We start from the raw sequence: 15,221 nt of genomic DNA on the forward strand, positions 1-15,221 counted from the left end.
ACCCTGTTGACCAGGATGGTCTCGATCTCTTGACCTCGTGATCCACCCGCCTCGGCCTCCCACAGTGTTGGGATTACAGGTTTGAGCCACCGCGCCCGGCCTGCCCCCTTCCATTTTACCCACCCATGCCCAGTCACCCAGGCACAGCATTAAAGCAACATGCAAGGAGCTGCCGCCATTCCTCCTGGGCAGATGCCAACAGCCCCCGTGCCTACTACTTCCCTCTTGGCAGGCATCAGTCCACCCGGGGTGCTGGGGGCGATGCAGAGAGGTGGTCTGTGGCTGGCTTCCACGTGGCAGCCCCAGTACACTCCCATGGAACGCCCCTCACCACACCGATGTGAGTTCTGAGAATGCAAACCAGTGTGAGCATAAGCCAGAACAAACAGTAATTAGGAAGGTAAACCCCATGCAAAAATAAGCATAATGCATTCCTAATTCAAAAAAGAATTATTTGTAGACTCTCTGCTCTTTCTGAATTATCGGTGGAACGTTCCAGTCCATTTGCATAGATAATTGAGAGTCAACTGCACCTTCTGTGCCACTGCCTGGGAGATGAGCAGGGCAAGTGTGGTCTGTCCAAGTGGAGAGACAGGAAATCTCATTGCCGGTCTCATTTGGGCACTGCAGAGAGAAGGGACCTAGAACAAAACCTGGCACTTGGGGACACTCAGTGAGTGTTTGTTGAATTAATTAACATGATTTATTGAACATCTACTATGTGCCAGCTCGTTTGTGTACGACATGTTTTTGAATCCCCACGAGGTATTGTGGGAATTCAATACCGAGGGAGGTACTGCGGTCTCACTCTTACAGACGCAGACACTAACGCTTGAGATGTTGAGCTGCTTGCTCAGAGTCCCACTGGTGGTCGGCGGCAGAGATGGGCGGAACTCCGGGTCTGTGCCTCCCAGGCTGGAGTGACCCCCATTTCCTGCTTGGAGGAGGGTGTGCTCTGGAAGCTATGAATGTGGGGCCACAGGTTTCTTAGGAGCTCAAGACTATCCAAGCCCGCTCTGCTTCTGTTCCTCCAGTAGAGGGGGACAGTGACTGGAATCCCATGTCCTGGACTTCACTTCCCCTCTTGGGACACTCCTCTACCCGGGTGTCAGCTTCACCATCGAACGAGATGGGAAGAATAATATTTACTCTCCCACTTTCTTCCCTCTGCCTTCAGAGGGGCTGGGGTGGAGCATGAGGCTGAAGGTGCTCTGGGCACCTGAGATCCGATCTGTCCAAGGCGTTCTGATGATGATAATTATCGCTGTGCCTGGTTTCACTGGAATGGCATTTCCAAGGCCTCTCCCTCTACCTTGGAGAGAAAAATCAATAAGCTCACCCAGGAGCCAGATGCAAGTGAGCGCAGCCGCCTGGGAGCCGGCCACTGGGACACTTTCTCCTAGCACAGACTGCAGGTTAGGAGGCAGGAGGGTTTGCCCACGAGCTCATCCCCAAGCCCCAAAGCAGGGCACTGCTTTCCTGGTGCTGTCCTGCTGAGGGGGAGGGAGCACAGAAGGAAAGCCACCCCCCACCCCGCCACTGGCCTCAGCAGACACTCTGTGCCAGCACAGCTGCAATGGCCGGACAAAATAAGGAGCCCCAGTCTCAGATATCGGGATCAGGTGAATAGAAACCAAGAAACATAGACATCGATGGAGCAGACCCTGTTGCGTGGCGTCTGTGCTTGGCATGAGGAGATCCGGGCAGGCTTCCCGCACGCACAGGCTTGCGTGAGGCCTCACTCTAAGCAGAGATGCAGCTGGCTTTGCATTCTGCATTTCTTTTTCTTCTTCTTCTTTTTTTTTTCTGAGACCGAGTCTCACTCTGTTGCCCAGGCTGGAGTGCAGTGGTGCAATGTCAACTCACTTTAGCTCTCCAGCACCCATGCTGAAAAGTTCAAAAAAAACTGGGGGTACTCACTTTAACCGTACACTTTATGAAACCCAGTGTATCTGGTAATGATCGTGCTGGCACGTCATCTATGTACAAACTATTTTTCCACTCTGTTTATGGTCCCAAGTCATCAAAGTCCCATGTGTTTTACACACACACGGGAGTGTCTCCATTCAAAATGGCCGTGCTTTAGTTCTGAAAGGTCACATGTGGCTGTCGCGCCTGCACTCAACAGCACCAGGTCCAGACAAAACGCTTGAAGAGCCAGGGGGCAGTCTGTTTTGGTTTATCTTTTCTTTTCTTTTTCTTTTTTTTTTCCTGAGACAGTCTTGCTCTGTCACCCAGGTTAGAGTACAGTGGCTGGTGTGATCTCAGCTCACTGCAACCACCACCTGCCAGGTTCAAGCAATTCTTCTGCCTCAGCAGAAGTCCCCTGGTAACTGGGACCACAGGCACGCCCACCACACCCAGCTAATTTTTGTATTTTTAGTAGAGATGGGATTTCACCGCGTTGGCCAGGCTGGTCTCAAACTCCTGACCTCAAATGATCTACCCGCCTCAGCCTCCCAAAATCCTGGGATTATAGGTGTGAGCCACCACGCCCCGCTTCCAGGAGGCAGTTTACACCTAGATTGCTGGCAGAGCTCCCTTAGTACAGCCTCCTGCTCCACATCTCAGCCACTGAGACCCTAAAGAATTGTGGAGGAGATCAGAGGCAAAGTCCATTTTTACCTCAGCAGCTGTGGGAGTGAGGAAGCTCCGTGTGAAAGAAGAGCACCTTTGGTGTCTTCATGATAAAGTGATCTGTGTTTTGCGTGTGTGTGTGTGTGTGTGTGTGTGTGTGTGTGTGTGTAATGGAGATGGAGTCTCGCTCTGTTACCCAGGCTGGAGTGCAAAGGTGTGATCTCAGCTCACTGCAACCTCCACCTCACAGGGTTTAAGCAATTCTCCTACCTCAGCCTCCTGAGTAGCTGGGACTACAGGCGCAGGCCACCACACCCAGCCAATTTTTTGTATTTTAGTAGAGACGGGGTTTCACCATGTTGCCCAGCAGGTTGTGAACTCCTGAGCTCAGGAAATCTGCCCGACTTGGCCTCCCAAAGTGCTGGGATTACAGGTGTGAGCCACCACACCCGGCCAATCTCTGTTTTTTTTGGCAATTTTTTTTCCCAAGGAAAATGAACGCACAGGGCAGGGAGAACTCCAGGGTTTCGGTGCTGCCTTCTGTCTGGTTCCATCTGCACCACAGTGGGCCTTCCCTCTGCTGGCGATGACCTGTCCTCCGACCCCTCATGCTCTCCTGCATCCTCCACCATCAGGGCTGCCCTCTAGCCTGGAACACCCACCTCCCCCAGTGTTTCTGGCCACCTTCCTGTGGGCCAGCAAAAGTAATTCTCCTTTTAAATTGCCTCCCAGTAGGCACTGAGCGGGCCACTTTTTCCTCCTGAGAAGAACTTGGCCAACTCAAGGCTCCGTTGACCCTCTCCACGGCATTTACTCTGAAAAATACAATTCCAGTACAGTAAAGATTCTAGTCTTCCCAGCGTGGATTCCCAATTACCCACACTCGGCCAAGTGGCAGCCACTTCATTATAATTCTGTAATTGCCATATAGAATTCCTATACATTTGCTGTTAATTTTTAACCACTGCATCCTTCTCTTAGGAAGTGTAGCAATAATTTGAAAATCCATAGACGGTATTTTTAAGTGGATAGAGGCAGAGCAGGGGGAATACATCCAGTGGGGCTGGGTTTAGAGAAAATCCTAATAAAACAGCAGTAGGGGGTTAGCGTGGGAAGGTGAGTCTGGAGCTTCCTCCAACTTCGATGCAAACATTTCTTCCTAATATATGGTGTGTTGGTGGCAGCAAGGATTGATCAGAGTCTGATCCGGGAAGATCCTGCTCTTAAATGAGAATGGCTGTATGCACAAGGTTCTCTGTTAATAGGCACATTCCCTGCCCCCACTGGGAGGCAATTTACAAGCCCGGCTTCCGAGTGTAATCTCCCCACATTGTGCTGCTCCACGGTGCCTCCCGAATTGCAACATGGACCAGGCCTATAAAAGGCGCTCTGGAGGAAATGGCAGCCACGCCGGCACGCCCGCCCCTGCCCCCACCAAGCAAGCGAACACCCAGGTGCTCAGCAGAGGAATTAGCCTGCCTTTCAGTAGATGCTAATGAGGCAAGTTGGAAGTGGATGGGGTTGAGCCAGGAAGGAAATTGTTGGGCCCACAGAAGCCCTGGGCACCAGGGGCTGGCATAGAGGCCAGACAGATAGTCCTGACAGCAGCCTGCTTCTCGCTGGGGGTCAGGGATGGAGAAAGCTGGATCTCCTAAAGGGAGACGGAGCCAGTGTGCAGGGCCCCAAAGGAAGCAGGAGGCTAACTCAGCAGGCGAGGATATTTTGGTGAAACGTGGCCATCAGCAGGGCTAGCCACTGGCTGCCACTGCAAAACAAGACAATTCACTGACACCCACGCTTGTCTGGGCCCAGGAAGGCAAAGGTGTAGGCAACGCTGGTGGCTCCCCGGGCTGGCTGGAGCTGTCCCTGGTGCTGACAGGCTGGCTCTTGCAGGGTTGAAGTGCCCAGTCCTTCCAGCTCTCCTTCCGGGCTGCCAGGAGGGTTTCAACCATGGACATCCACAACCAGCCCCCGTGCCCACCCCCAGAAAAAGGAGCTATTGGCTCCAGGCTGGGAGGGTTATCAGGCAGCAGCAGCAATGAGAAATTGGGCCGCAGAGCGATTTGAAGGTCCTGGTGTTTGATCTATTGCGGGGCTGGCTCCTTGCAGCTTTGCTGCTCCCGAGTTTGGTGACCTGAGAGAATTAAAGCTCCTTAAATACAGTCTCTGTTGGCTGTATATTAATCAAGCAGGAATCAAAAGTCACAGCATCCTAGGGAAGGAAGAGCAGGAACAGACACCCCCCACACCCCAATCCTGATGCAGCAACTCTCAGTGGGAGGAAAGGCCGGGAGCTGCTAAGAGCAGCACAGGGCCCTCAGCTGGCTGCCAACTTCCCAAAACCTCCTTGCCAGTGAATTCTCAGAAACCTCATGCCTTGGAACTGTAGAGCTGTGTTGGTGCCAGAACATCCCTGGACCCCAATGCTAGAGTGGATCAGGAAACGGGGGGGGCTTTTCCTCCCAGGATCAAGAGGGAGGAGAGGGCGGTGGGGGCAGCAGGGGCAGTACCCCCAGAGTAGCCTCACACCTAACTCAAGACCAGCTCCCACACCCAGCAGACAGGCCACTTCCCCTGCTCTTCGGCAACTGTTAGGGACTAAAACATACCAGCATCCACTGCCCCATCTCTGCTTACCAGCAGCAACTCACACAACTTCCCTGGTGTGTCTTAGGCTGCCGGGAAGGAAGCGGCTGCCCAGCGCCATGTCTAACTCTCCCTTCTCACTGCTCTCAAAGCCTGAGAAAGGAACTGGTGTCTGGCCTCTGTGATTGTGGAGCTGTGGGCAGGTGAGCCTGCAGGTTACCGTCTGCGTCTGTTCCTTTGCTTCCCGGCAGACATGCTTGTCCCCACCCCCTTGAGTCCTAAGACAGGCTCAGCTCCCATGAGGCCTCTTTGGAAGAGCCTTGCACCCCCACCTCCTGCCGCCGGCCGCCTCATCACTCCGTGGCCCGGCTCCTGTCTGCAGCTTGGCACCGGCCGCCTGACAGTGCATCGGCCTCCCTAGGGCCACATACTATGCCAGGACAGTAACGCCTCTCTGGGTCTTTGTGTGCCTTGGGCTCCTAATGAGCTTTTAATGAGCTGACGCTTTGGCTTTAGGGGGCACGAAGGGGCAGGGGACGAGCAGAGTGCCCGCCCCTCACATTCTGTTTCCGGAGGCCTCTTAACTCACTGAGTGCTGGGGCTGGGGCTGCAGGCAGATGCTTTATCCAGTCTTTCAGGTCTGTTCAGTTTGGAGGTCTAGCTTCCCTGTCCTTGGGAGTGGGGTAGCCCCTGGCCATCATTCCCTCTCTGCAGTGCTATACCTGGCCTCTCTCCTTCAGGCCTCTCCTTGCCCAGTGCTGGAGAAGGGGCATTGGTTTCTCTGTTAAGTACGATTTTCTAAAAATGGATGGCAAAGGGGGCACCCAGAGACTTCATTGCTGGAGATGGACCCTTGCTGCCTCCACCCAGGCCTCAGCTCAGACCCCCCCCCGCCCCCACTGCTGATGAAAGAACCAACTTTGACCTCTTCCCGTGGGTCTCTACCCAGGAACCCTGAATGCTCCGTTTCCTCAGTTCGACTTTCACCGAACGTGATGCAAATTCATGCCGGCCACAGCAAGGGAGCAACCCAAATTGTACCCACATTGTGTGTCCAATCTCCCCTTTTGGACGCCCTGAGCAGGCGGGGCTCCTGTTCCCTACTCAGTTTGCCAGAGCTGTGCCCGCTCAGACCCCTCCCTCTACACACGCCTTCGCTCTACAAGCTCTGGTGACTGGCCCCATCCCTCCTGGGAGTCACAGGGGGTGACGGCTTCAGCTTCTAAGATCCCCCTTGTCACTCTTTCAAAGGCTTCACCCTTTGAATAAAATTAAGACAGAAAAGTTTTGTGTGCAACATGAGGCAGAGTTTCTTGGCAGTCCGGGTGACAAAAACCTAACTGGGCTCCCCGGAGAAATGGCAGGGTGTCCCCCAGTGGAGAGCTTCAAGAGGGAAAAGAAAAGACAGCATGTGTCCCTTAAGGCTTTGATGACTGCTAGCTAGAAGGCCGGGGCTGGGCGGCACGATGCCACTTCCCGTTCCAGCCCCATCACCCTCGTCCCTGAGGGCTTTTTTCTTCTTTGCTCTGTTTTGTGACTGCGGGAAGGGGGTGGACTCAAAGCAAGAGGCTGGAGTTGACCCTGATACTGAAGGACAGCAAGAGGGGGTACCGGGAGTGGCTTTAGTGCTGAGTGCCTCCTGGGTGGGCCACGTGGAGCAGTGAGTGAGGCAGGTTTTCCTTGGCTGGTGTCCTGTGATCCCTACCGTGGCAGGAGCAAAGGCTGTCATCAGTCATGTCTGCACCAGGGACCCAACCATCCAAGGGCATTTCACTGGGCACCCAGTCCGAGCTGGAGTCATCATCTCCAAGCAAATATACAACTTCCCAAGCCGCTCAGGACTCTCTTTCCTGTGGCCATGCATGGTCTGGGCACAAGGGTACCAAGTACCCACACACAGGCTTGGACAGGACAGGAGGGCTCGGGGCTGGTGGGTCAGGCTGAGCGCGGGGTGAGGGCCCAGGAAATTGAGCGCTGTGCAGAAGATCAGCTAGGAATGCTGAGGAAGGGCTTCCTCGGTCCAGCGGCAGCTCCTTTCCTTGGTGTCATCACTGGGCTCAGCAACCCACTGAGTCCTCTCGACCTCCTGCCTAATGAGAAAGAGGAAATGCGAGATAATTGCCGCACAGACGGAGCAGCGGTGTGATTAGTAAATGCCCAAGCTATTGCAAATGACTATTACATTAACAGATTTGGTTTGGGGTGGATCCTGTTAGGAGACAGAGCGCCAAGGGCTAATGATGAGCATGTTCGCAGAAGGGCATGAGCCTAGCATGGTAGTCGAAGGGAAGAAAAGGCCTCCCGTAAATCCAAGCTGCAAGTCTCACCTCCTGGCACAGACGCTGCCTCTAGGTAGTGTGACCTTGGACCACCTCTGTGACCCTAAAAGTGTCATCACTTATCAGATGGGCACCATGACGCCTTTCCCGCCTGACTTGTGATGATCAAGTGAGTTACATTATGGCTCTCCGAGAAGGTTAGGAAAGCACTGAGCAGATACAAGGTATTGTTACAGAGAGCAATCAATAATCATAAATTGCCATTTTCTCCCTTTGTGTGCTTCTGTTCCTGGGAAGTTTAAGCAAATAGCCAGGCTCTTGAGCCTTCAGATGAGAGACAGAAATCAGAGTGCCCCTCTCTTCCTCCTTTGGCTTCTGTGGGATTCTAGGGCCAGTTTGCCAAATGATGGCTTGGCCACAGCTGGCACTGAAGACCAAAGATCTGTTTCTCCCAGGCTCGGCTCAGCCCAGGCTGCCTCCTTGCCAGGAGCTCGTGGCCCAGATGCAGCAGGAGCTGGCAATGAGCTTTCCAGGGCTGCAGCTTCCGAGGCCTCTTACCCACCGAGCCCTGGAGTGGAACATCACAGCGCTGGTTGCTTTCAGATGTTCCTTCTACCCAGTGCAGAGCTTGCTCCCCTTCCACAGAGGAGGAGAAGGGAGAAGTCCTGGGGGCTCATTTAAAATAAATAAAGCTTGGCAACAGTGCTGGGTGGAAAGAGCAGAGTGAGCGGCACCCACGGCCCCTTCTCTGAGCGCGTTCCTTCGGCTCCTGGGCCCCCGAGGGGAGAGGAACTTGCAAAAGAAAGATGTGCTTATAACTGCAACCCTGTGCAACTCCTGGCTCTGCCCATATATCTCAAGTGTGCCCTTCGCTTTCAGCCTCCCTGTATTTATTATGTTTAATTTTGCTGGGACATGGTTGTAAGTGAGACGGATGGACCCGAATGTGGCTGGCAAACGCCTCTTAATTAAACAGATAAATAAACTTCCTTTGCACACCAATTTTTACTTTTGCTGCAGTCTCTGCTGGGGCCAGAGGGACAGTGCCAGTGGGTGGGGGACCCCCGCTGAGCCGGAAGGTGGGTGCTGGCCCCAGAAGCCTGAGCTGGGCTTAGCTTTCCCTCTGCCCGGCTGAGGACCCCTGGCAGAGGGAGGCAGAGGGGGCTGAGGGTGGGGAGCACCCCAGCGGCCCCTTCTCGAAGGCCGGCCAGTGAAGGCGGTGTGAGTGGGCCCTCTGCTGGTCACCTCCAGGGAGGCCTCGCCAGCCAGGGCTGCACCAAAGGCTGGTCCCTGGGCTTGCTTCACTCCTGCTTGCAGGGATCCTCTGCCGGCTTTTCTGTCCTTCTAGTGAAATTAAACAGGCCAGGACAAAGTGGAAGCCGCCTCCTCTGGGAATCTGGACATTTCCCTGACTCCAACCCTGTTGCCCGGGCTGCAAGTCGGGACAGTAATTTCCCAGGGAAAGTGTTCCGTGGTGACAGGACACTGGCTGGTCAGAGTGGCTTCCTGGTCTCCCCCCACACCCTCCCTGCCCTGAGCCATGCGTTCCCCACCCCACTGTGGCGATCCTCTTCTGCCACTCTGCCCCTTTCATCCCTCAGTGCTCATGCCCAAGCCCAGGTCAAATACCCCAGAGCTGGGGCCGGAAGGTCTGGCTCTGTGGAAAGCACCATGTATTTGTTGACTAAGACTCAGCTTGGTGCAGCTGAGCCCAGCTGCAACCAGAGACTCTGAGCTCACTCCTTGTCCTGGGACACCATTGCCAAGCTCCACTGTCCTCACGGCTCACGGAAAACCTAAGGACAGTCAGCCTGGGCACCCAGATGGGGAAAGAGGGGCAGGAGGAAGAGGTATTCGCCCCCCTTCATCCCCTAAAGGGAGTGTGGAGTTGCTTCCTTGGGAATTTCCAAAGGATGTGGGTAGGGGTCATAAAAAATACTCCCCCAAGTAATCTGAGCACAGGACTCATTTGGCCCACCTTTTGTTAAAGGCACAGGCCACCTTGGAGGCTAGTATTCCCCTGTATACTTTCTAGCAAATGCTCTCCCAGGGAGAACCCTCTGTACCCATTTCACAGAGGTACACACTGAAAACACTCAGGGCATCCGGCAAGGTTACGTGGGCCAGGATTTCCCAGGCAGGCATGCTCAGGGAAGCTGGGGAAGACAAGCCCCGCCCAACTGGAGGAGAGGCAGTGCCTGCACCCTCCAGGGCCCCTACCAGGGAAGGTGACACAGGATGGGGGCGGGAAGGAGCCAGGAAATCTCCAAGGCCTTGGAACCATCGGAACCTTTTGAGGTGCCTCCCTTGCCTGGTATTTATAGAGGTGCCCAGGAGCGCAGAAATAATTACAGCTCAGTTCCTGCCTGCCTAACAAGGCCCTTCGCAGATTCAGGGCGAATGGGATATTTTTTCCTTGCCTCTTTTTTTTAAGGAGTGAATATTAGCACCGGAGTGACAGCTCTTCCCGGTGCACAGCCTCCCTCCGCCCTGGAAGAGCGGGGGCAGCAGAGCCATCAGGAGCACAGGCTTCCCCCATCCCTGCTCAGGGCCACCCACCCCAGTCCACGAGGCACCAGGGACTCGGGAGGGCTGCACAGGGCCTAGGGGACCTGAAGAACTCTGCACCACCCTGGTGCCAGGTACCGGAGGTAGGAGGTGATGAGGGCATGGCTCCTGCTGGTGGGGTCGGCACAGTCAGGCCTGTGTGAGACTCTGAAACAATCACAGCAGAGCACTGAGGTGTGTGCTGTTGGTAGCTGGCTGGTGCTGAAGCACAGCCTGAGAGGCAGGGAGCACAGCCCCCGTCCCGAGAAATAAGCCAGACACACACGTTGTTCGGCTCCTTTTTCCGGAGGTCTTTTCATTCTGTTCTGCTATTCTCAGTCCTCTGGAGCTGGGTGTGATGAGCTGCCTGATGGAGGCAGGTGTCCAGACATGCTCCCAGGCCCAGTGCAATCTGGAGGCGCGGCTGGAAGGCAGGTGGCTGGGCAGAGAGGCACACAGGTGACCAGGTGCAGGGCTGCCAGAAGTGAAGCACAGTCAGACAGGAGGGACCACCCGGCTTTCTTCAGGCCAATGACTGAGCTCCGGGGTGCCTCCCAGAAACCTTCCCCAGCCCCACCCCAGATCTGAGCGCGCCCTGTCCTGGGCTGCCGGAGCTCTCACAACATTAGGCTGCAGTCTTCATTTACCAGCTGGGTTTCCCCACTAGACAGTGTGCTCACTTCAGGGCAGAGAATTTGATTTCTGCAGCCCCAGCACAGACTACAGTAACTGCACATAGTGGCTTCTCAATAAGGAAAAACAGTAGAGTTGACTCAGAGTGGCTCTGCGTCAGGCATGGCTTAGGAAGCACTCCCATCCCCTTCTGGAAGGGATGAGGCCTTGATTCCACAGAGATACTTGGTCACAATGGCAAATTAATGAGCAAATCATTCACAGGCAAGGTGGATTTGGAGCATGGGTTTAGACTGAATGCTATGGGGCTGTCCTGGATTCCTGAGCATCTTCTAGGGAAGAGGCAGCAGGGCAGTGGTGACGGACAGATGCCCAGAGAAGACAAAAGAGGGATGGCATCTGAACAAGCCAGAAAAAGCTGACTCAGGAGGGAGGCAGCCAGGGCCAGTTCCAGGTGCCACACTCACTCACCGGGAGCCCTTTCTCGAGGTGCAGCTTACAAATGCTATACCCGGCCTCACCCTCCTGGCCCAGGCCTTTGCTCCGGGAACCTCACCACTGTCCTAGGCTGAGAGACCAAGGTACTGACAGCAGGGAAGGCCTCATCGAGTCCATAGCCAAGACCCCAGGGAGCCAGACAAGCCCCCATCCCTGTCCTGTGCCAGCATCACCCCACAGGGACCACAGAGCAGGATTTCAGAAGAAGGTCGAACCACATGGCGAGATGGCCAGCTCACCCGCCTCGTCTCTCCCCCAGCCTTGTCCTTCCCCTGGTCTGCCTCCGTCCCAGACTCCACATCCCCATTCCTCCACGAGGAAGATGAACGTGGGACACCTGAGAGAATGGTCCCAGGTGCCCACACCCACCTGCCTCGTTCAAATGGAGCCTCCTAAACCGGGCTTGGAGAGGCCACCCTTCTCTCCCTCCCTCCTTGCTCCCTCTTCCTCAATGGCCCTCGGGCTGTATGTCCTCAATGGGTGCAACAGGGACCTTGGATAACATCCCACCCATCTCTTGGGCTGGATGTGGAAACCAAGACCCCAAGGGGACAATCCACCTTCCTGAAATCACACAGCAAGCGAAAGTCCACCATGACCGCCCGGCCCACCACCATGTGGTCCCAGACCAGCCTCCCTGTGAGGTCAGGGCTCACTATCTACAGTGAGAGGAGCAGAAACACAGGTGCCCTGAGGTAGGACAGGTGGGTTCAGAACGGGTACTGGGCGCCTGGGATCTGCCCCTTTCCCGGAAGGCGCGAGGTTAGGCGTGACCCCACTGGCTGCCCATTCCTCTTGCAGCTAAGCGCACCTGTGGCTTGTCCTGGCCCAGGGGCGCTGGTGAGTGTGGACTCGCAGCAGGCCAGTGGGTGTGCGTGTGGCCGCCGAAGCTGCAGGTGTGTGCACACGGTGGAACAAGCGGCAATGCCGAGACCTCTGCCACGCGCTGAGTGGGCAGGGAGGTGGAGACCTGTGCACGCCTGGCCGTGGGGTCGAAACACATCAAGTCCAGTGTGCCTGGGTACAGGGAGGGGAGGATGCATTGTGGCCCGTGCCCGTGCCCCCCACCCCCATCTTGTATCCACAAGACCAGGTGCGTGTGGCAAGAGCCTGGGATGTGTGATGGGGTCTGGGGGCCAGCAGGAGGGCAGGAGGGCAGGAGGCCCTCCTGGGGGCCCAGTCTGGATTTCCAAGCCCTGGGCAGCCCGAGAAGCTTCCCCAGCGCGGAAGCCTCTGCGTAGATGCCCTCATTACATCACCGACATCCCCGCCACTGAGCCGGCCTCCCTTAGGAGAGGCGCTTCTCTGAACGCCAAGCAGGACGAGGCGCCTTCCGGTCGGTCGGCCGCAGAGCCGGCGGAGCCGCTCCTCCTCTCCGCAGCGGCCGGAGGACGGAGCGGGGGCAAAGGGAGATTCCGGACCTCAAGGCCGGGAGCAACTGCTGGCAGTGGGAGGAGGAGGGACGCGCGGGGGCCCGAGCGTGGGAGGGCGGAAGGGCGGGCTGCCCCGGCGCCGGCGGGCGAGGGGTTAAGTGTGGGATCAGCTGTTGTGCCGTCGCTCCGGATTCTCTTCCCTCCGCGCGGGGCTCCGTTTGATGTTGGAGTACGCCAGGGACTCCCCCTCCCACCGCTACACACGCGCGCACACGCGCGCACTCACACACGCACACGCACCACTCTTTGCAGACAGGGCTCCGGAGGCTCCAAAGTGACTGACTCCCGCTCTCGCCCGCTCGCCCGATCTCTCGCGCACAGACTGTCTCTGGCCGTATTCTCGCGCGCGCTCTCTTCAGCCTCCCCGCCCGGGTAGGGGGAGCACCCGGCCGAGGCGCGCCGCTCTCCTTTCGATGCCTCCCTCTTAAAGAGCGCCACGAGGGGGAGGGGAGGCCCGGAGGAAGAGGAGGAGGAGGAGAGACCGGGAGGGCGCCGGGGAGGCAGGGCGCGCGCACACTCCGAGGGACGCAGCGAGCGCAGAGCCTCCTCCGGCCGCCGGGCGCCCCCCTGCCGCCCCATGCTGTGCTCCATGGCGAACTCCGGCTGCCTCCTGCTGTCCCACTCCGGCAGCATGCTCCCGCACTCCGTGCCCTGCCCGCCCGCCTTCCTCTACCTCCAACAGGTAAGCGGCCCCCGGCCCCCGGCCCGCGGCCAGGCGCACGTGCGCCCCGCGCTGCTGCCCACGCCCCGCACTTGGCCGCCTCCGCGCCGCCGCCGGGGGCCTCCGCTGCGCTCCCCGCGTCATGGCGCCTGGGCTGGGGTAGGGGGAACTGCGCCCCTGCGCGGGGACGCCCGGGGCGCGTGCAGCACGGGGCTGGGGGGCCGGAGTTTGGGGCGTCGCTCGCAACTTTTCCGAAGGCGCGGGAGGGGGCGGCGGGCGGAGTCTCCGGGGAAGCCCGAGGGGAGGGGGCGGGGGTTCTCGGCGCCCAGGTCACTTTGGGGAACTTCGCGCCGGGCCGCTGGGGACTCGGGGGCGGGGAGCCGGGCATTCTCCCCGGCAGCGTCGGGAAAGCCGGGGGGCCGCGCGGAGGCGGCGGTGGAGGCGCCGAGCTCTGCTGCAGCGCAGACCGCGCGCCGGGCCTCCGGGGAGGCGGGCCACCCGCCAGGCGAGGGAGGCCCCACGAGCTCTGGCCGGGGAGGGGGCTGGGGCCAGACTTTTGCTGTCTTGGGGGCTGCGCAGGTAGCTCCGGCTGGCAAGTTGGGGTTGGGTGGGGGCAGGAAAGTCGGCGACTCTGAGCCCCCACATCCCCAGGGCGCCCGCGGGAAGGTGCGCACAGAACAGCAGCAGCCGCCTGCCCGCCGGCCGGCCGGCCAGGGCATGGGGGGAGGGGGCGGGGGTCCTCGCTGCCACCCAATGCGGAATTAGTGCAGTCCCAGGCCTGCACTGGGGACAGAGGGGGACTCCTTCGTCTCCGCCAGGCCCCTCGGCCTCTGTGGGCCGCGGTTCCTGGCGCCAGCCTGGCCTGGGCTTTAGTACCCTGGCTTCACCCACCCTGGCTGCCCACACCTCTGGGCCTGCCCCTCCCTCCCGGCGCTGTGGCGTCTGCCTTCTTTTCTGTTCCCACTCTCACCCTCTGCTTGGGCCTGCAGGGGTGGGGGCGGCTGCTGGAGGAGCCTGGTGGGATTGTGAGTGCTTCAGGCTGCATCCTGGGGCCTGCCGGGCCCAGTGGGAGGGTTTCCATAGGCCCTGTTCTGCACCCTGTGTTGGGCTTGGAGACTGGAGGGAGAGGGCATAGCGTGCCCACCCCAAGGAAGCTGGCCAGGCCAGGCCGAGAATCCACATGGAGAGGTCTCCCCACCCCCCGGCTCCATGCACACGTTGAAGGGTTGAAGGAGGAATGGAGAAGAAAGAGAGAGAGAGAGAGAGAGAGAGAGTGAGTGAGTGTGTGTGTGTGTGTGTGTTGGAGACAATGAGAGACTCGAGGGGTCTGGGCCTTTGGGTGATGGGTTCTTACCTGTTTGTCCCCCTTGGGCCCTCCACGGAGCTACACACGGTGGTTTAGGAGGAGCAATGGACGGAGAAGGCAAAGATGAGGCCTTCTGAGCTGGCCCAGGGCATCTAGCCCCTGAGCTGCCGAGCACTTGGGTCAGCCTGCTGCAAGGGCCCTTGCATTAGGGATTGCCAAACATAGCAACTGCAGAGGGCAGGAGACTGTTGCAGAAATCGGGGACACCCCGATTTCTCCAGTGCTAAGTGAATGCATCCCTGACTTGTGGAGCAGAGGCTGGTGCAGGAGCGGAAGGTGGCTGGCAGTGGCCTACAGCCCAGGGCCCTTGGCCTTGTTTTCACCTTCCCAGGACCACCTGTGACATCTGGGGACCCCTGGACACAGCCCAGGAGCCACTGGGGAGCCCCCAGACCCATAGACAGGAAGTTGTCCAAGCTCAGGCCATGACCATCACCCCAAATTCCCAGCTGACACTGAATCACGGGGAGTCAGGATAGGCCTCCCAGGTCGAGTCCCCAGCCCCTCCCGGCTTTCCAGGAGCACAGAACGGGAATCTCTGGGGTGCCCAGGCGAGGTTACTGGGGCAGACCACACTCCCAGTAGCTAGGATCTGCCCTGCACCCACCCCGGCGCAGCAGCTCTGGGTTCTGCAGGTAGAG

The 15,221-nt window shown here is 58.0% G+C and overlaps 1 protein-coding gene across 16 annotated transcripts in view; it reads left to right on the forward strand.

Moving 5' to 3' along the window:
* RBFOX3 (RNA binding fox-1 homolog 3) overlaps positions 1-15,221 on the forward strand; it is a 512,287-nt gene that overhangs the window by 402,100 nt on the left and 94,966 nt on the right. For 8 of the 16 annotated variants that reach the window (XM_032241458.1, XM_032241467.1, XM_032241469.1 and 5 more), the window contains exon 1: positions 13,062-13,235. The exons of 7 other annotated variants lie outside the window; for them this stretch is intronic. In XM_032241458.1, coding sequence (XP_032097349.1) covers positions 13,131-13,235 — 105 coding nt within the window. In that variant the 5' untranslated portion in view covers positions 13,062-13,130. Of the gene's footprint in view, positions 1-12,658; positions 13,236-15,221 lie in introns of those variants that run through there. One more of the 16 variants, XM_032241455.1, reaches the window with a different exon arrangement.

This window comes from Sapajus apella, unplaced genomic scaffold, assembly GCF_009761245.1.
Source record: "Sapajus apella isolate SASKATOON/1434 unplaced genomic scaffold, GSC_monkey_1.0 scaffold48, whole genome shotgun sequence".
Taxonomy (NCBI): domain Eukaryota; kingdom Metazoa; phylum Chordata; class Mammalia; order Primates; family Cebidae; genus Sapajus; species Sapajus apella.